The 20679-nt window shown below is 35.2% G+C and overlaps 1 protein-coding gene across 1 annotated transcript in view; it reads right to left on the bottom strand.

The window, feature by feature from the left end:
• Positions 1-20679, bottom strand: part of GRID2 (glutamate ionotropic receptor delta type subunit 2) — a 1398327-nt gene that overhangs the window by 638487 nt on the left and 739161 nt on the right. The window contains exon 3 of the mRNA XM_028117832.2: positions 15123-15407. Coding sequence (XP_027973633.1) covers positions 15123-15407 — 285 coding nt within the window. The remainder of the gene's footprint in view (positions 1-15122; positions 15408-20679) is intronic.

Here is a 20679-nt window from a genome sequence, read left to right on the forward strand (position 1 = left end):
AAACCTTAATACCTCTCCCAATAACACGTCATTCGTTTCAGTTATTAATTCGTCTAACTCTAGCTGTCCTTCAGGTCTAAAGAAAACCTACTATGCTGTAGAAGATAGAGTTCCCAGGGAAGTAGACTCTGGAGATAGGATGGAAGAGCAGGAAGTTCACTGGGGATAGCTCTCAGGAAAAACACTTGTGCAGGGAAGGAAGCAAGAGTAGGTGGAGGGAGAGCCGTGGTGCCAGCAGAGACCTGCCCAGACCCCGGGAAGTGGGATGCCCTCAGAGTTCTCCTACCTTAGGACCAGTGGGAGGAGAAACTTTATCATCCTGCATGGGCTTTGGTTTGGTGGTTCTCTTCACCCGAGGGCAATTCCTGGGGAGGGTAGTCAGCTGCCAATGCTCTCAGTGGATGGGGAAATAAATGCTTGTTTTGAAGGAGGGTTTGGATGGCACAGGACAGAATGCATCCAGGAATTTTCCTTGCATTTGTTTTGGTTTTCAGGGTAATTTGACCTTACAAGAAATTTGCTTTTATAAGTCACTGCATCTTTCTTTTTTGAAACAACTTTCTACTATGGAAAACACACTATGCTTGACGTCAGACAACTGGGTTTGGATCTTTAGTTTGATACCCACATGGCCCTGTGAGCTTGGAATTAATTTCATAGTTAATGTCTGCTATTTTAAGTTCCCAGTGTTTCTTCTCCTTGATTCCAAATAACAAAACCTCAATTTTCACTTAAGAAACAAACCTGGACCCAACCCTTGTGTTCCACATTCTATGGCACTCTACACTCTATGTGGTCATGTATCCCAGGACGGTCAGTTTGAGCTCGCCATATCCCTGGCCTAAGGGATAGTCATGGGATTCAAATGAGGCCTGAAATTTGATATATGGATAATGAAACAAAAATGATCTCTCTTTTGTATCACAAGTTGTAATGATGTACTTTTGGGATTGCAAGAGCCAGTGTGTCTAGAGAGAAGCTGAGGGAAGCCAACATGTGAAGTGAAACAGAGGCTTTTTTTTCTTTTTGCTTACTTAGTTTGAAATGAGCTTCCATCCCTTTCAAGAGGAAGGGTATTGACTAATATAACATCTTTCTATAAACATCTGAAAATTTGGTGATGAAGGTGAAACCACAGTTCCTATCCTTGAGGTACATCCAGTTGAGTAGAGCAAAGGACAGCTTAAACTGGTAATTATGTTTTAATGTGATTAATGCCAATAAAAGAAATGGAAGCAAGGAATGGAGGCATAGGATAAGTAGCAACTAACCGTACCTTATTGCTGAAAAAAAAAGTTTAATTACTGTAATTACTGGGTTGTTCTGATAAAAGGAAATGGGACTTGTGAAAGATTAAAGCAAATTTCTAAGCAATGTGCATTTTCATTATCAAGACTTTATTAACCCAGTCAAAAGTCCCATTTGTTCCTAATTCCTAATTTTCTTCTGCTGTCTTTTTCTATGCAGAAATGAAAAAAGAAAATCTTAGTTAAGGACTAAAAGTTGATCTAGGTAACACCCTCAGAACTTGATATTCTAGCAATGATCAATTTCTCTGACATCTGACTTGTGACTTGTGTAACCTATTTAGACCACTTCCTACAACAGTCCAAGAGGTACTGTCTGAAGCTTAATTAATTAATTAATCAATTACTTTTATTTCTTTTTTTAAAGATTTTATTTATTTAGAGGGAGTGTGCATGCCTGAGCGGGGGGACAGGCAGAGGGAGAGGGAGAAAGAGAATCTCCAGCAGACTCCATGCTGAGCACAGAGCCCAGCGTGGGCTCCATTTCGTGACCCTGAGATTGGGAGAGCCAAAATCAAGAGTCGGGTGCTTAACTGACTGAGCCACCCAGGCACCCCATGAAGCTTAATTATTTATTTTATTAAATTGTATAAAATAATGACTTCATTATAATCACTAATGAAAGATTAAATTTAATCTATATTAAAAACGGTTTACATTAATGTATAGTAGGATAGGAAAAATCCCAGGCTATATTAAAAACTAATGTATAAATACATTTTCAAACTGACCCCAAAACCAGTAGTATGATATCCTGTTGTTCGTTTCGAACTAGTGGTCAGCATCCGAATAGATCCCTTTTAGAATCAACTCTCTGTTTACTATGTGTCAAGCACTTTGAAAGGTACTTAGAAGAGAAGTAAATAAGTCAATCAGAGAAAGACATGTATCACATGACCTCACTGATATGAGGAATTCTTAATCTCAGGAAAGAAACTGAGTGTTGTTGGGGTGGTTGGGGGTGGGAGGGATGGGGTGGCTGGGTGATAGACATTGGGGAGGGTATGTGCTACGGTGAGTGCTGTGAATTGTGCAAGACTGTTGAATCACAGTTCTGTACTTCTGAAACAAATAACGCAACATATTTTAAGAAAAAAAAGAAAAAGAAGAAGATAACAGGAGAGGAAGAAAAGGGGAGTATGTCAGAGGGGGAGACGAACCATGAGAGATGATGGACTCTGAAAAACAAACTGAGGGTTCTAGAGGGGAGGGGGGTAGGGGGATGGGTTAGCCTGGTGATGGGTATTGAGGAGGGCACATTCTGCATGGAGCACTGGGTGTTATGAACAAACAATGAATCATGGAACACTGCACCAAAAACTAATGATGTAATATATGGTGATTAACATAACAATAAAAAAAATAAAAAAAAATTAAAAAAAAAAAGAAGAGAAGTAAAGGTACTTAGAAGAGCAAGACAAAAACAATTCTTGCCCTCAAGGAGTTCACTCTCTAAAGCATCTGATGATAACACAGGCCCTATAGTAGATAGCGGAATCTTACTATACTACTCATTTTCCAAACTGTAGTTGCAATTTAACTAAATTTAGTGATATTATCTGGAATCTAACAAACAGTATTCCTCAGTCTGATCATTATGTTCAAATATCAAATTTAAAATATTGAATTTGGTAGGAAAAGAGGTTTGCCACTAAGTCTCTGTAAGTCTGACTTTTTTTTTTTTTTTTGGTCTACTCATCTCTCTCCCTCATTTGAGTAGATTAGGTGCATTTAATCCTTTTGATCACTTAATGCATTGAAGACCTCACTTGGAGCAAGAGATTAGCACTGCATTCAGCCAATCTTGGTGTTTCTGAAATTATGACAGAATTCTGAGCTTTTAAAATTAATATTTAGAATCTCATGACTTTCTTTTTACATAAAAAGGAATTTGACATGTTGCTGGATCTATGAGATCATTGAGCTGGATGGCTTTTCCCAACATACGAATTGCAAAGCATACTCTACAAAGCGCCTCATTTCCTGAGAAAATAAGTCTTTTCACCACTGAGTGATTTAAAAATTTTTGTTTAGAACCCTTACTTCAAAGGGGATTTAAGTCTCCATTGAGTATTCCCTTGCCATCTGTGGTATATTTAGAAAATAAGGATAATATGCTGTATTAGATTTTGAGATGACACAGTCCAACAACAGTGGCCCATCACTAAGATTTTCTATTTGATGAGAACTTATTATTTTAGAATTAGATCATAGTGTTTTAGTATGAGAGTCATCTTTACAGTAATGCTGATCAATAAGGACATTTGACTAATGAACAAATCCAAAGTAGTACAATATATCATTTTTAACTACTTGACATAATACGGACTAATAAAAAGGAAATAGTTCAATAAAATGCTTGGATTAATTATACACTTATTGATGCACATTGAAGTAAATGAGAGAACTGAAAGTTGGAAAGTGGCCAAATGAGTAATAAACAGCTTTAAGACTGTCTAGAGAGATGGTTAATAATATTATAGTCATTAGACATTTGAAAACACCCTCGGGGTAATTATAAACATTTGCAATCAATTAAGAGGAATGTGTCCATTTTACGGGCCTTGATTAAACCTACATCAAGATGCATGGAATAAATGCTGTTATTCTGTGGAATGCATTCATGAGGATGATCATTCAATGTTCATTTCAAAGGAGTTTACCATATGTCAGTTTAATTGTAAGGAAAGGGTGATACATTGATGTACTTAACGGTAGTGTGTAAGTATCTCAGGTCACTCGACTATGTATTGACCTTATAATTTGGAATCATTAAACCAATGTTTTCAGAATGAGGGAGAGCCCCTAAGTAACCCATTTGGTAATCCTTAGAGCTGAGTTTTTTTCTTTGCTTTTGTGCCTATGGGTGTCAAAAATGTATATTTTTATATAGAGAGACAAATATATATATTTAATTTAATCATTTCCATTTTAAGATATTTTATCAACACCTATTATGCCCTTTAAGGTCTCTGATTTTCAGAAATACTGTTTAACAAAGTATAGTAGAAATCTACATATGGCTAAAAATTCTCTTGTAAAAGAAAAAATACTATCCTGAAACTAAGGAGAATATCAGAAATTTTGAGAACATAAAATAAATTTAAACTAAACTAAAACAAAAACATATTCAAACTAGACTTTGAAAGTGTGTGTTTTAAAAGCAATTTTAAATGTTGAATTACAGAGACAAGTATTTATAATTTATATATTTTACATAATTCAATTTGATAATAGTAAAATAAGATTTAAAATTTAACATAACTAAAATAAAATAATCTGTTTAAATAATTATTTTTGTTATAAGCAAGGTTTCTTTCAAACTGGAAAAAGAAGCATATGTGTCTACACTTCACCCAGAGGTAATTCACCCATCACATAATTCAGGTTAGTGACTGAGAGCCGACCAAGTGCCTGGCCAATTTATTTGATTCAAGGATCAGCATAGGATCCAAACAGGGCCCAAGATTTGGTATATAGATACATATCTAATTGTATGATATTTAATATACAAACAAAGCAGGAAAAGGGGCTTTCTCTAGTATAATAATTTGTAAAGATATGCTTAAAGTCACCAATGTCATCTATCTTGCCTAAGAATGGAATCAATACCTAAAGTAGAGATTAAGCTATGGTACGAGGATGTCTAACTACCCTCAATATGAGTACATGTATCTGGGTCATTACTGTAACAAGCTGCTTAGATCCCTGCCATCGTACTATCCCTCCCGTCTTCAATACTTGAACTATCTAATAAATCTATCAATAGATCAAATCCAGTATTGGGCTGTGGGGCCAATATTGTTTTAGGCAAAGGAAATTAAAGAACTCAAGTAGCTTATTCACTGAAGAGCACTTCAACCTTACCACTTATGTCACTCTGGTAAATCAGTTCTATTCAGTTCTCCCAGGTATGAAATTCAACTTATCTCTCATCAATATTCTCAGAATAGAATCTTCCCTTTAAAGAAATATATCTGCTTTTATTCTACTTTAAGAACCACCTACTACTATTGTAACTTTCTGGTTTCTGTATATTGTCAGTTCCTTGATTCTGGTATCTAGTCATTGGCTAGTACATTCAACTAATTCCTTGCATAGACCTCTCTGATAGTGAGTCTACCTGGACTACTCCCAGTTGCTTTTAATGAGCCTTCCTCAATATCATATTCCACCTCCTTGACCAAACTTCTTCTTGGAGATTTGGTTGAAATCAAAACAAATTGAGGATTAAAAATTGGAGGGGTAATGATGAATGATACAATAAAGATTTAACATATTTTTTTAAAAAACAGAAATTATTAAAAAAACAAAAGGTACCAGTGTGTAATTTTGTTTTGTTTTGTTTTGCTAAAAAGAGACAGAGGTTTTACCCCTCTCCCTAAGGCAATAAGATAGCATGAGGCTTAATGAATAATTAGTAAATGTGTCAGATCATATACAGAGATACTGAAAAACTAGAGAGATAGGAATAAAGACATTCAGAAAAGTGGAATCTTTGAAAAGCACAACACATTAAAAATGGGAAATTGCCCATGTTGAAAATGGTACTTAGGGAATAGAAGACTAAGGAGAGTTCAGGGAGCATAACAATTTTCTTCAGTTACTGATAAATGATTTTAAGTAAATGATTATTATTTTATATTATTCCAGAAAATGGATCACCTTGTCCAATATTGGTATTTTAAGTTTCATATCAAGAAAAACTTTCTGACAACTAGAAACACCCAGTGTCCAAATGTGAAGTAAGCTCCTTCAAAATATAATAAGTTCTCTCTCCCTTGGAATATTCTAGAAGGGGAAACAATGCTACCAATTAAAGATGCTGAAAGAAAAGTTCTGCTGAAATTTCTGGTTTCCAAATGCCTCCTTGAGGAACAAAGCTGGCTGCATACCGTGCAACAATGCTGATTCCAGGAGTCTGTGATGGGACTCAGGTATTATGATATTAAAAAGCTCTTCTATTCATTCCCAAATTTGGGTTCTAGGAATCCACTACATTCAATTCTAAATGATTTTTGTCTATGACTTTACAATCTCTAAATGATGATTCAATTATGCTATTTAGATAGTTAGCTAGTTAGTTTATTTATTTATTTATAGAGAGGGAGGGGGATGGCAGAGAGAGAGGGAGAGAATCTTAGGCAGGTTCCATGCCCAGCACAGAGCCTGACTCAGGGCTGGATCTCACAACCCTGAGATCATGACCAGAGCCAAAATCAAGAGTTGGACTCTTAACCAACTGAGCCACCCAGGAGCCCTCAATTATGCTATTTAGTTTAAAACTATGATAGGCAAATTGATTTTTGCCCCCTTTTTCTTTCCTTTATATATCTTCTTCTTATATGAATTGCCTACACAAGGCTTTTGCCCATTTTTAATTGTATATTTTTGTTGGTCTCATATTGTTGCATTGTAGCAATCATTTTTCTTTTTAATTCTCTGAGCTTTCTACATATCCTATGTATTTATATAAGCCTCTCGGTTATATGTCCTGGGCTATATTCCCCAGCTTGTAATTTGCCTACTTATTTTCTTAATGGTGTCTGTTAATGAGTAGATATTATGAATTTTGACGAAGTCCAAATTATTATTTTAGATTCATTTTTTTGATATGTCTAAGAACTTTCTACATATCCCAGAGTCACAAGAATATTATCTTACGTTTTCTTCTAGCTTTTAGTTTAGGTTTATGATTAATCTTGAACTAAATTTTGTATGTGTGAGATAGGAGTCAAGGTTTTTTGTTCTTTTCTTTTCCTTCTTTTCCTCTCTTCTTATATACATGTCCAGTTGTTTCATTACCGTTGGTTAAGAGCACTTCTCCACTGAATTGACTTGGCATGTTGGTCAATAACACATTGACTGTGTGCAAATGAATAGACTTCTGATCCCTAATGTGATCTATTTGTCAATCCCAAACCAATATGAAATGAGACTTGAAGTGAGGTAAAGTATTTAATCCAGTTTTATTATTATTTTTCAATATTGTGGCTATATGATATTTTTAGACATCCATATAAATTTTGGAATCAGCTTATTAATTTCCTCAAAAAAGCCTACAAATTTTTGACTGGAATTACATTGAATCTATAAATTAATTTATTGAGAATAGACATCTTAATATTATACATATCATTCTCTTGATATATGTTCTCTTGGTCAAATTTTGTAGTTTCCAGTGTAAATGTACTGCAATATTTTGTAGATTTCTCCTGAGGCACTCGATGTTTTCACATTCTTGTTTATTTCACTTTTCAATTTTTTACTGCTATTATAATATGTAATTATTTTCAAATATTTATCTTTTAGTCTGTAAACTTGCTAAACTAACAAAATTTCTGTAGGATTTTTTTTGAGATTTCATAGGATTCTCTATGCATCTAATTGTGTATTGACAAAAAAAATTTTTATTTCTTCCTCTCCAAACTGTATGACTATTTATTTTTAGTTCTTGCTTTCCAGCACAACATTTTCTTTCTTTTTTTTTTTGAGGAAGATCTGTAGTGATATCTTTTCTTTTATTTCTGATATTGGCAAATTTTGTTTTCTTTTTTTTAATAACAATTTGTTTCACTAGGAATTTATCAATTTTATTAATTTCTACAAAGAATTAATAATTTTATTAAAAAAACATTTTAAGTAATCTTTCCACCCAATATGGGGCTTGAACTCATGACCCTGAGATCAAGAATCATATGCTCTACCAATTGAACCAGCTAGGCGTCCCAAAAGTTAATAAATTGATACTCTCTTAGTTTTCTTTTTTTTTTTAAAGATTTTATTTATTTATTTGAGAGAGAGAGTGAGAGAGAGAGAGAGCACATGAGAGGGGGGACGGTCAGAGGGAGAAGCAGACTCCCTGCTAAGCAGGGAGCCCGATGTGGGACTCGATGCTGGGACTCCAGGATCATGACCTGAGCCGAAGGCAGTCGCTTAACCAACTGAGCCACCCAGGCTCCCTCTCTTAGTTTTCTTTATTGTTTATTTTCTATTTCATTAATTTTTACCCTTATTTATTCTACTTTGGGTTTAATACAGTCTTATTTTGCTATATTCTGAAGGTGGACATTTAGTTGCTTGCTATTTAAGCCTTTCCATTGGTTTGTTATTTTATTTTATTTTAATGTATTTTATTTTGTAATTTTATTTTATTTTTGTAGTTATTGTGCTTGAGGCTCAGTGGGTTGATGCCTTTCCTAGGCATGACACTTCATTCTCTTTCCCCAGACCAACCTGGGTGCCTGCCTGGCTTAAATGGAGCTTAAGGGAGTTGGACTTATATTTGTTTCCCACCTCCTGGAGTTTCTTGTTGGATTGACATGACTCTGAAACATAAGGATAACACATGGTGAATACACTGTTTGTCAAGTCCTCCTATATGGCCATTGCAGGCTAAAGTTGGGGGACATAACTGGTCTCCATAAGTTTTATAAAAATGTCCTGTCTTTTTGCACCTGAACATTCCTGATAAAAGGTCTGAGTGCAAACAGTAATCAATGAAGAAAAAAATGAAGTTACAGTTATTGGAATGGGACGCACCATATTTCTGGAACTGGAGAAAAAGCAACACCTCCAACACAAGGGAAGGGAAATCCGTAGGCCCCCTAAGATAGAATGGATGTACATGAATGACTTTTGTCTTTCCAAAATAACTCTTGGAATTCTCTTCGTGAAAGGAAATAACCCTGGTGCAGGCTTTTCAAATTGATATAAAGGCCTTAAATTTAACTGACTGCTGGATTTGCTATTCCTTATCAGAGAGGGCTATACTCAGGATTTGATCATCGTTCCCTTAATCTTATCAAAAAGACTACTGTTAACAGCAGGGGATGCACTCCTCCTGCAAAACACCTGTCAATCTCTCCAAACACCTTCTCTACCTCTATTTTCATTCATTACATGGAGCGGTAAGAAAATCACTAGACTGATGCCATAGAACAGAGGTTAGTAAACAATTTCTTAAAGGACCATAGTGTAATATTTTAGGCTTATGGGTTATATTGTTTCTATTGCAACTGCTCAATTCTGATACTATAGCTCAAAAGCAGACACAGACAATAGGCAAACAAATGAACATGCTGTGTTCCAATGAAACTTCATTTACAAAAAGAAATTTCAGGCCCAACAGTAGGTTGCTAACCCTTGAAACAAACACTAAAGACAGATTGTATTGACTGACCTCAGGCTGTCCCCCCTAAACAAGAGCTGGATTCGTATATCCTATATGAATTGAGAACTCTTAGAAATACCAGAAGTCATATTGAAGGACCTATTGATGTATGTCTCACTCAGGGGATTCCAGCAATGTAACTAACCCTTCCCTTCGTTCTTTCCTAATCTCCATCTCTCCAACCCCCCTCCCACACCAGGGACATCATGTGCATTTCCAGAACTATAGTTCTTGTGTGAAGGTTACCTCCTTTCTGAAGACAAGAGTCACACATTAGGGGTGGCTTTGAGACCTTAAAGTGTTTAAGTAAACACCAGCAGCAGATAATGTAGTACTTTATTGAGATCTCTCTAAAGTGAGGCTTACCCTAATTAATTTGGGGGAGTCACATGGAGCCATATCTGACTTGTAACTGATATGTGTCCTATAGATTGTCTTCCCTATGATAAGAGTCATCCAATTAGAATTTTTTCCTGTGAATTTCACTGAAGTGATTGATGGTACCACTTCAGCCTTGGAAGTCATTCAGGTCAGCCTCAACTCACTGGCCAAGGTTGTTCTAGATGACAGAATTTCTCCTTGTGAGACAGGTAGAATCTTTGCAATTACAAATAAATCTTACTATACCTGGATCAATGCCTCTGGCCAAGTAAAAAGGTTTATGCAGAAATTTAAGGAGGAAACTCTCTGACTTTTTAAAGTAGACTCTTGGGGCCCCTGGGTGGCTCAGCTGGTTAAGCGTCTGCCTTCGGCTCAGGTCATGATCCCAAGGTCCTGGGATTGAGCCCCGCATCACGCTTCCAGCTTGGTGGGGGGCCTGCTTCTTCCCCTCCCTCTGCCGCCCTCCTTGCTTGTGCTCCCTCACTCTCTCTCACTCTCTCTCAAATAAATAAATAAATAAATAAATAAATAAATAAAATCTTTAATTAAAAAAATAAAGTCGACTCTTGCTAGTTTATGGGATTTATTCAGCTCGCTGAGTCCAGGACCCTGATGGGCATGGTTGAGATCAATCTTGCTCATTAAAAATCTTATTTATAGTTTCTTTAAATAAATGCAGAGGAGACAAATTGAATAGATCTGATCCCACCTCCTGTCAGTAAGATTAACCAGTGTGGTTTTAGGACTGGCATGTACACAGGGAAATTTGCTAGAAGCCAACAATATTGTACAAAAAAAAAATCTTTTGGGGAGACAATTCTCCATAGGTTTTGTGTCTTATTTCATATTATGCAAGCAGAAACTGTCCCTAGATAAGAAAGATTTATTTACAATGAAGATAATGTCTTTTTCTGGACATATGCCAAGCAGGTTTACTTAGAAGCCCATCGTAAAAGATAGAGATTCCCTAAGCCGGGGTTCCTTAGCTGTCACACAAGCCCCCTGCAGGTACAGCACCCACTGGAGCGGCTGCACCTAGTCTTGTAGGACAGGAGGTGAAGAGGAAGCAACATTAACATGAGGTTCACGCTGCTTGCTGTTCCATGAGTATTAAAGTCCACTCTCTGTCTAAAGAAGTAGAATGTTTTCTGCCGGTGTCTATGAAATTGATGCAAGCTAACTTAGCTTGCAAGTAGGGTAAAATCTCAGACCCTTCATAGCTCTTGACAAAATTATACCACAACTCCCAGCTGTAAGAGAGCCAAAAAATGTAGTTTTTCAATGGGAGGTATTGGTCTCTCAAATGAACTTTGCATTCTGTTGGCAAATTTAAAAGCAAGAATGGTTATTCTGCAGGCAGGCAGCTGTTTGTGCCAATAGGGTCAGCCTACTTTGGCCCAATGACTGTCCTGTTTTCATACTTCCAATGATAGCCAAATCTTCTGAATTGACATACAGTATTTTTCCTTGAAAATCTTAATATGGTGAAGATCTGCAGGCTTGACATCATTGTGTCTCTTTAATAAAGAGGATTCTATGTATTTCATTTGTAAACTCATTTTTTAAAAACTTTACAGTTGTCAGGAGTTAATTTTATTCTTATTTCTATAGAGTCAAAATACGCTAGCAGTGAAAAGCAACAACTATGGAAATGACTATCAGTGTTTGAATTCATGCTTCTCAGCTTACTTGCAAATTACCTGATGTCTTACATCCTCAGTTTTTTTCATTTGCAAAAAATCACCATCATCATCATCATCATCATCATTATCATCATCATTTACCTCAGAGGGCTGTTGTGAGGCTTAAATGAGATGATACGTGTAGGCACTGTAGGCACTTGGAACAGAGCCTGGATTTAATAAATGCTCTCTGTAAGATTAGCCCTTTTTATTATATTCTTGGGGAATAGTTCATTGCAACTCCTTTATACTCATTATACATAGTTAGGAGCATAGACTGATCAGACTGTAGAACTCAGCTCATACTTAGCTGTGTTTTGTGAGAAAGTAACTCAGTTTTGTTTTTTTTTTTTCTGTTTTCCTATTTGTAAAATTGTGATAATAATGTTACCTACTTCATAGAGCTGTTGAAAAGATTACATGACTTAATGTAAAATACTTATTCTTGGACCTGACAAATTAAATGCTGAGATATTATTTTTAATATTTTTATTGCTACAAGACCTGTTCACAATTTCTTTCTGTTGGAGTGACTGTCTCTCACACATTGTGAAGTTAGCTAGCATTTTGAAAGGCAACATTCAACGTCAAGGTCCACCCATAAAGCCTTCTTTGATCACTGCTGCCAAAAATTCAACACCTTCTTCATTACACACCATTAGCATTCAGTTTGCATCATTCATGACACTTAACACACTATTTTCTCGATTAACTGAGTCATAAATCTTTTACCTCTTTTGTTAATTGTAAGCTTCTTATGGGCTAAGACTACATTCTGTAAAACTTTTTATCTTATATTTTGCATTGCACTAAGCAAGTGAGCAACGGACATTTCTTAAATGGCGCATTTTTAAAAAGCTCAACATTTCCTAAACTCTTTTCAAGCCTTTTTAAAGATGTCTTGAATCAATCCATTCAAATAAAGTTTCCACATTTTTTTTTTTCTGTTTTCACCCATTTACTTAGAATCAAAGACTTGAATTTTCTTTGTTAGGGAATTTAATATAGACTTTTATACTGTGCCCTTAATCATAATTAACTGCTTTTGAAAAAAGTGTTTCTCTAATTAACTGGATATAGAAGCTTAATCTTTTTTTCCTTTTTTTAAGGTATATTTTTATAAGCAAAATACATCTTTAATCACATTTGGCTCCAGCAGGATGCCTTATTTCATGCATAGAGGATGCTTAATCCATTCCTTAATGAAAGCAATTCCTGCTAACCAAGATAAAAGTCAAGTATAATTCCAATGTTTGAACTTAAAATGATGACACTGATGAATGAATATGTAAATACATGTAGCCCTCTTCAAGGTAGAAGGTATTTGGATAGCCTGATGTTTATTTTGGACTCTAGCCCAGTTCTTTACTAGGAAGATTTATTGTGAGCATCAAAGGGAAATTTTCTTTTATTAAACAAGAGTATTACTGGAAATAATTTTAAGGATACAAGCAGGGTAACTTTTCATGAATTATTAAATTAAAAAGTAAGTCAAAAGCAAGTTTATCATCAAAGTAAAAGAACATATTATTATTATTATTATTATTATTATTATTATTCCTAAAACAAATCCTGCTTCTAACAGAGGACTCAGTCATGCACTGTGATTACAGCATCTTATTTACTTATTAAACAGAGGATAAAAGAATAAGGAATTTCAAATGTATGTAAATAATTTTCTATGACTATGAATTTAGTGTACATTTTCAAAAACATTTACCTCATCAATAATAAAAACGCATTCTCTTATAAGAATTTCCTAGCTGTCAACCATGTAGGACTTGGAAATAAGATAACAAGGGATTTTCTTTCTTCATGGATGTATATAATGAAAAAGTAAAATTCTCATTTTAATGTTGTGAAAACTTTCATCAAAAATCACTTTTCTGTTCTTTATTTTACTGGCCTACTTTGATAGGACTAACTAAAAAATGTTTTTCCCCCTCTTAAAGAAGGGTTTACAGTTTACAAATTCATTATTTCAAGTTATATTTGAGCAGAGATCAAAAGAATGCCAGTTAAGGTAATAAAAATCATAGAGAATATGACGGGAAGAAAACTGACAAAGGCATATTCCACATATTGATTCCAGAGGTAGAGTTTACTACATTCACTAAATAATCCTATCAGCAAATTTCAAATTTGTGTTCAACCCTTACTTTTACTGATGAGCCAATTATTTTTTCGTTTCTGTTTAATTTTATTCATTTCAGTCTCTTGGTCTTTGTTCTGTGATCCCTAAATAATATGAATTAAGTAACAAAAATAAGGATTTCCGTCCTGGAGACAAGTGTGCTTTTGGAGAGGGCCACAGACTTCTGGCTGAGATCTCCCCGTCAAGTTTAATCCACTCTGGCTGCCAAAACCCCATGCGACCTTTGAATATTTAGGGATAAATGTAACTGCCACTTGCTCTCCCTCTGTGGGAGTCCACAGGGGATCCCGCTCGTTGCTTTCCAGATTTCTGCCAACCTGTTTGTGCTCAGTTCTATTGATGCCACTTTCTGGCTCGCTCTTGTGTAACTGTTCTCCAATATTGTTCACAATGCTGGGTAGATTATGACAAGAAAACCATTATTTTTAAATGTTTATTTATTTGCTAAGAAAAAATTGGTTGTACTACAGAGGGTGAAGTCTTTGTGATTTTTTGAAATAAAAAAATAAAAACTAGACCCAGCCATCCTGAATGGAAAACATTTTTCTGAGACTCCTTTTTAAGGCAAATCTCTAAAGAAACATATGTTTCAAAATATATATATCTTCATGAAGACCTGCTAATTTTCTCTCATTTTATTATATCCATCTCTATTCCCCCTAATGACAAAAATTGGAGAGACTAAATTTGAACATCTTTGGGATCAGTTAGAAAATAGATTTGTTCAGGAAAAAATAAACTATCGTTATCACTTTTGTTCACTTTTCTTAATGTAACACAAGTAAAAATACTGAGACAAAGTATCTTCTCGGATTATAGTAAATTTAGGGCAAATGCTTTGTGTTTTATCTTGGGAAGTTAAATTAAGTGTCCTCATATTACTCAGCATTTTGGTGAAATTTCATATTGCAGACAAAATGCCATGCTAACTATAAAGTAATATAAATCGTTACTCCCAAAGAGTGTAAGGATGTAAGGAAATAGGTCCTTTTTTTTTTTGAACCAATAAATATAAATAGGCATCTATTTTCAGTGTTCCAGGATCTGTCCAAAATGGTGTTTTATTATTCTATAAAGATACAAATGTTTTTGAAAAGGGAGAAGGACAGTATTGTCTTTATGACTTCTCATTATCTGAAAAATCAAGACATATCGGAGTCAGATTCCCTTTAGAAATATTTATAAACTGAGCATTAGGGACAGGTATTTATTTTTTAATTTGGCTTCAAAGTGATTTAATACAAACGACTGAACTTGAACTCAGTAAAACTTTTTGTTTTTGCTGCTAGATTTGTAAGATTATGACAGAACAAGAAAATCACAGTTAACAATGAGTAAGCTCCTTGAAGTTTTTAAAGATTTAATGAAGTTGCTTGCCATGCAAATATCAGCTTACAAAACTCACACAAATCACAAACACTTACCATATTCACTATCATAGAATATAATGAATTTCTGCCAGGCATATTCTGTGACCACTCTCAGGATAACATCATTTAAGTAGACAGGTGGGCGAACAGACAGAGTGTAGTCATCATTCCTGTTGCTCCGGGTGAGTCCACAGCCACTTCTTGGGGTCCCAGCTGTTGAGCGCTGTATGAAGAGGTGGGGGATATGCATGGCATCTGCCAGAGACTGGAGGGACCCTGCTGACGTGCAGCCAATGGAGCTGACCAGGGCCAAGATGCCTTGATTCATAAGTTCACAGGCTGCAAGAAAGCACAGTAATATTCAAATGTCAGTGGGTTTCATATAACTTCTCTTTTGGAGGAACAGTGAAAAAAGCTTATGGGGTTATTACACAACTATGGATTTTCTTCTTTTTAATGAACATTCTCCATGAAGAAATCCTCAAATTACAAAATGCTACTGGAATTCAGCTAACGAACTCTGCCCTTATTAGCTATTTGACCTTGTGCAAATTACTTAGCTTCTCGTGGTCTCAGTCTCATCATCTGCAAAGAGGGTAAACAGCATGAATCTTGCAGGATTATTGCTAGGATTGGAGATAATTCAGTGTCTGTTATTTGCCTTTCACATGATAGGCACTCAATTAGTGACAGCTATATTTTTATAATGATCAATGTATACATTCAGAGAAAAGACAATTCCTCACTGAGTACGTAATACAAGGTTTTCAAAAAGCAGATAATACGTAAATTGGTGAATGAATAAAAGGAAGATGAAAGGCTTAAGTAAGGAATTTCTGGCTACAGAAAACAGAGCCATTCTGGTATCTAAAGTTTGATGACACTTTGTCTCTCTTATTAAACTGGAAAAATGAAAGTGTTTTTGTTCTTTTCCTTGGCAGTCAGAAAACTCATGGTCAAATCAAATACTAAGTTTCAACAATTATCTCATTCTGGTTTCCGGTTGAACAATTTCTAATCTTTATTATATGATTTATTATCTGTGTTTTAATTTCATTTTAACTATTCTGGGTATACATATATGTTTACTTCAAAACATATTTAAAACTTGGTCAAATATAAATTATAAGTACATATCAAGACATAGCGTATATAGAAAAATAGAGTTAATAAGTCTTAACTTTCTCTCTCTCTTTTTTAAAGTAATCTCTATGCCCAACGTGGGGTGTGAACTCACAACCCTAAAATCAAGGGTTGCATACTCTATTAACTGAGCTAGCAAGGTGCCCATTTTTTTTTAGCCTTTTTGATTTTTAAAATTTTAATTAATTTATTTTTAAAGTAAGTTCTAAGCCCAATGTGGGGCTTGAACTCACAACCCTGAGATCAACGGTAGCATGCTCTACTGACTGAGCCAGCCAGGCTCCCCCTAATAAGTCTTAACCCTTAATAAGTCTTAGTAAGAGTTAAGATATCTGAGCAATCTCAGAGTGCCAATCTTTGAAGGCAAGAGGTTAGAAATAAAATCAAAAGTAAATTCAGATGGAATCAAGGTAAAATAAATTTTATTTGAGAAGGCCCATTATTATAATTGGTCCAGGCATTATTCTAGATTTTAGGCATTGTAGGTATAATATTCTCAATATTTATACATTATTATAATCTGTTTTGCAGTTTTTAAAAATAAAATCAGAGAAAAACTTAGATGAGAAGTACCTCCATGTAATTAATTGGCCAGTTAATGAAGGCTGACAAAGTGCAAGCTTGGAAGTACTATATTAATGACATGCACATAAACACCAAATAAATTTATTACGATTAATTTTAAGCCAAACAGTACATACAAAATAAATTAATAACTATCAGGGACATTATTTTTAAGCATAAGACAGGTTATATGATTTCAAATGAATTTGAAAGGTAGCATCAAGGATGAATGCTTCTTAGGCCATAACAGATTGAGGTTGAAGTTTCAGTAAAAATCACAGAACCTACTCATGTTTGTGAATTCAACATTTATAAAAGCAATATGAATTTATAGTTACAATGCATTTAGGCAAAAACACTGGTCAAGAGTTTGCTTCCTCACTGTAGGAAAGACCATTACTGATTTATTAAGCAAATAGGTATTCACTTTTTAAAAAAGATTTTGTCTAAAAATTTGTCTCATTTAGCATTTAAAATCAAAATATGGAGAATATCTTAAGGTATACACAACTGAATTCCATGTTTAGATTACACTAATTTAAGATGATCAAATAAATACAACAGTTTACATAAATCTATCCCAAAAGTTATATAGTATAGAAGTTGAGATGAGAAAATTCAGTTTAAGTATTATAAGCTGTCACATATGAAAATTGTCTATTTTAATCTTCATATTTAAAAAGAAAAACTCTGAAGAGTCATTTATAAATCATTATTTATCATATAAATTTGCTTTAGTATATAATCATTTCTTCAAACCAACTATGTTACTTCCTATTAACCTCTGTTAGTGGGAACACAAACTAAGCAAGTACTAGAAACAATTGCTATTATTATATAAGCAAATGTATTACTTTTACATTATTTACTATTTGGCATTATCTATCTTTTACATATATAAGGAAGAATGACTGAAAATTCTCTATAAAATCAAAATAGGAATCTTCAGAAATTGCAATCAGAAAACCATATAATATTAAATCTGAAAGGTAATTTAGAAATCAAGTAGTCCATTTTCAACTGTTTGAGGAACTTCCATACTGTTTTCCAGAGTGGTTGCACCAGCTTACATTCCCACTAACAGTGTAGGAGGGTTCCCCTTTCTCCGCATCCCCGCCAACATCTGTCATTTCCTGACTTGTTAATTTTAGCCATTCTGACTGGTGTGAGGTGGTATCTCATGGAGGTTTTGATTTGGATTTCCCCAATGCTGAGCAATGTTGAGCACTTTTTCATGTGTCTGTTGGCCATTTGGATGTCTTCTTTGGAAAAATGTCTGTTCATGTCTTCTGCCCATTTCTTGATTGGATTATTGGTGGGAATGCAAGCTGGTGCAGCCACTCTGGAAAACAGTATGGAGGTTCCTCAAAAAGTTGAAAATAGAGCTACCCTACGACCCAGCAATTGCACTACTGGGTATTTACCCCAAAGATACAAATGTAGTGATCCAAAGGGTTATGTGCAGCCCGATGTTTATAGCAGCAATGTCCACAATAGCCAAACTATGGAAAGAGCCAAGATGTCCATTGACAGATGAATGGATAAAGAAGCTGTGGTGTGTATATATATATATATATATATATATATATATACACACACACACACACACACACACACACACAATGGAATGTTATGCAGCCATCAAAAGGAATGAAATTTTGCCATTTTTAACAATGTGGATGGAACTGGAGGGTATTGTGCTGAGCGAAATAAGTCAATCAGAGAAAGACATGTATCATATGATCTCATTGATATGAGGAATTCTTAATCTCAGGAAACAAATTGAGGGTTGCTGGAGTGGTCGGGGGTGGGAGGGATGGGGTGGCTGGGTGATAGACATTGGGGAGGGTATATGCTATGGTGAGCGCTGTGAATTGTGTAAGACTGTTGAATCACAGACCTGTACCTCTGAAACAAATAATATATTATAGGTTTAAAAAAAGAAGATGATAGTAGGAAGGGAAAAATGAAGGGGGGTAGATCAGAGGGGGAGATGAACCATGAGAGACTATGGACTCTGAGAAACAAACTGAGGGTTCCAGAGGGGAGGGGGGTGGGGGGATGGGTTAGCCTGGTGATGGGTATTAAAGAGGGCATGTATTGAATGGAGCACTGGGTGTTATACACAAACAATGAATCATGGAACACTACATCAAAAACTAATGATGTAATGTATGGTGATTAACATAACATAATAAAATAAAAATAATAACAAAAAAAAAAGAAAGAAAAGGAAATCAGGTAGTCCACGGATGGAAAATCAACTTTAACTGCTATGCCATCTGTGACTGGCTTGGTAAGCTGGCATCTTGAACACTATATGAGAAAGATTTTGAGACTCAAAAAGAAAGAGTACCAAAATCATTGTGTTAGGTTTTTCATAGGAAGAGACTGGGAGAGTAGTAGCCTGCAGGTCTTAGACATGTATCCCATTTATAGTGTTCCACCTTCTATTGTTCACAGTTGTCAAGAAAACATACAGTACCCCCTTAAAACAATAGAAGACCCAGGTCTCTAACTTACTGTCCAAAATGCTTTTCACCACAGTAAGCAAATGATACTGGTAACCTTACAATTTTGTGTGGTAAAGAAAAGATAGACAGGTCTCCACAGGGAAAAGCTCAATTGGAGATAGTGGATTGTCAAGTTTGGTAAAAAAGAGGTTGATCCACTAGGGAGAAAAGGAAGAGCCCAGACACCTAAAATGAATTGAAACTGGTTGAGCTGAAAACAATGCTGGTTTGGGCACATATATAAATGGGTCTGCAAAGCAACCTATCAAGGAGATATTTGACACCCATTTTGCCCAATATAAAATGTTGGCTGAAGAAGAAAAGATACACATTTATATGTTCTGAACACTGACCCTTCATAGGGCCCTATATAAAGGTTAGCATAAAAAAAGAGATTATAACTCACGGCAGCAGAAGAGAGATTTGAGAAAACGAAGGGCTACACCAAGAACAGGATCAAAGATTAGTGAGGCAATCTAACTTTTGCTACAAGAATTCCATGTACTGACTGATAGAAAACTACTTATTTAGACTTTTAGTTCCATACAATGCATTCCTTAGTTATTAGATAGTGTGAAACTGAATTTGCAAGATCAGAGTGTGTTTTTTATGGGTATCCACCACTTTTTTATTATAAGAATCCAAAACAAGGACTTCTCAATATCATATTTCTTTCCCACTATTATTTCAACTCCCATGATTTATTTATTTTATGTATACATTACACACACACCTCCAAACATAGAGTATATTGAACCTCTTGGTGGTTTTGTGACTCCAGCTGTCTGAGACTTTAACACTATCAAAGATATTTGGAGCCTGTACAAACTGCTGGAAGCACACCTTTTTTCCCCCCCTCTCCCCCACCCTGTCCTCTTTTAATAGCAACTGCAATTAGTAACACTTTCACCCTTTTGGGTCACTCAGCAGTTATGAAAATGAAGTTCTCTGTATAAATGTGTAAATTTAAGTTAAATGATGTTCATGTACGCTATCTTTTTTTTTCATCTCTGAAACTAATCAGTTTGAGTCTTATTTTTCTTATTAAATAAAATGTGATTAAAAGTAAAATCTAAAAAGGGTCTTGAAATCGATTACCTGTTACTTAATTCTCAAGGAGAACTCAGTGAACTATTTTTGGATAGCACCATCTTTCTTGAATACATTTATTCCCTTTGATATATTTTCTAACTTATTTATATTGACCAATTTGTCCTGATATAACCACTTCTAGAGATTTTTTTTTTAAGATTTTATTTATTTATTTGACAGAGAGACACAGCAAGAGAGGGAATACAAGCAGGGGGAGTGGGAGAGGGAGAAGCAGGTTTCCCGCGGAACAGGGAGCCTGATGTGGGGCTCGATCCCAGGACCCCGGGATCACGACCTGA

The sequence above is a fragment of the Eumetopias jubatus genome, unplaced genomic scaffold (genome assembly GCF_037043125.1).
Source record: "Eumetopias jubatus isolate StellerSeaLion01/CBP00866 unplaced genomic scaffold, mEumJub1_p1.0 scaffold_2, whole genome shotgun sequence".
Taxonomy (NCBI): Eukaryota; Metazoa; Chordata; class Mammalia; order Carnivora; family Otariidae; genus Eumetopias; species Eumetopias jubatus.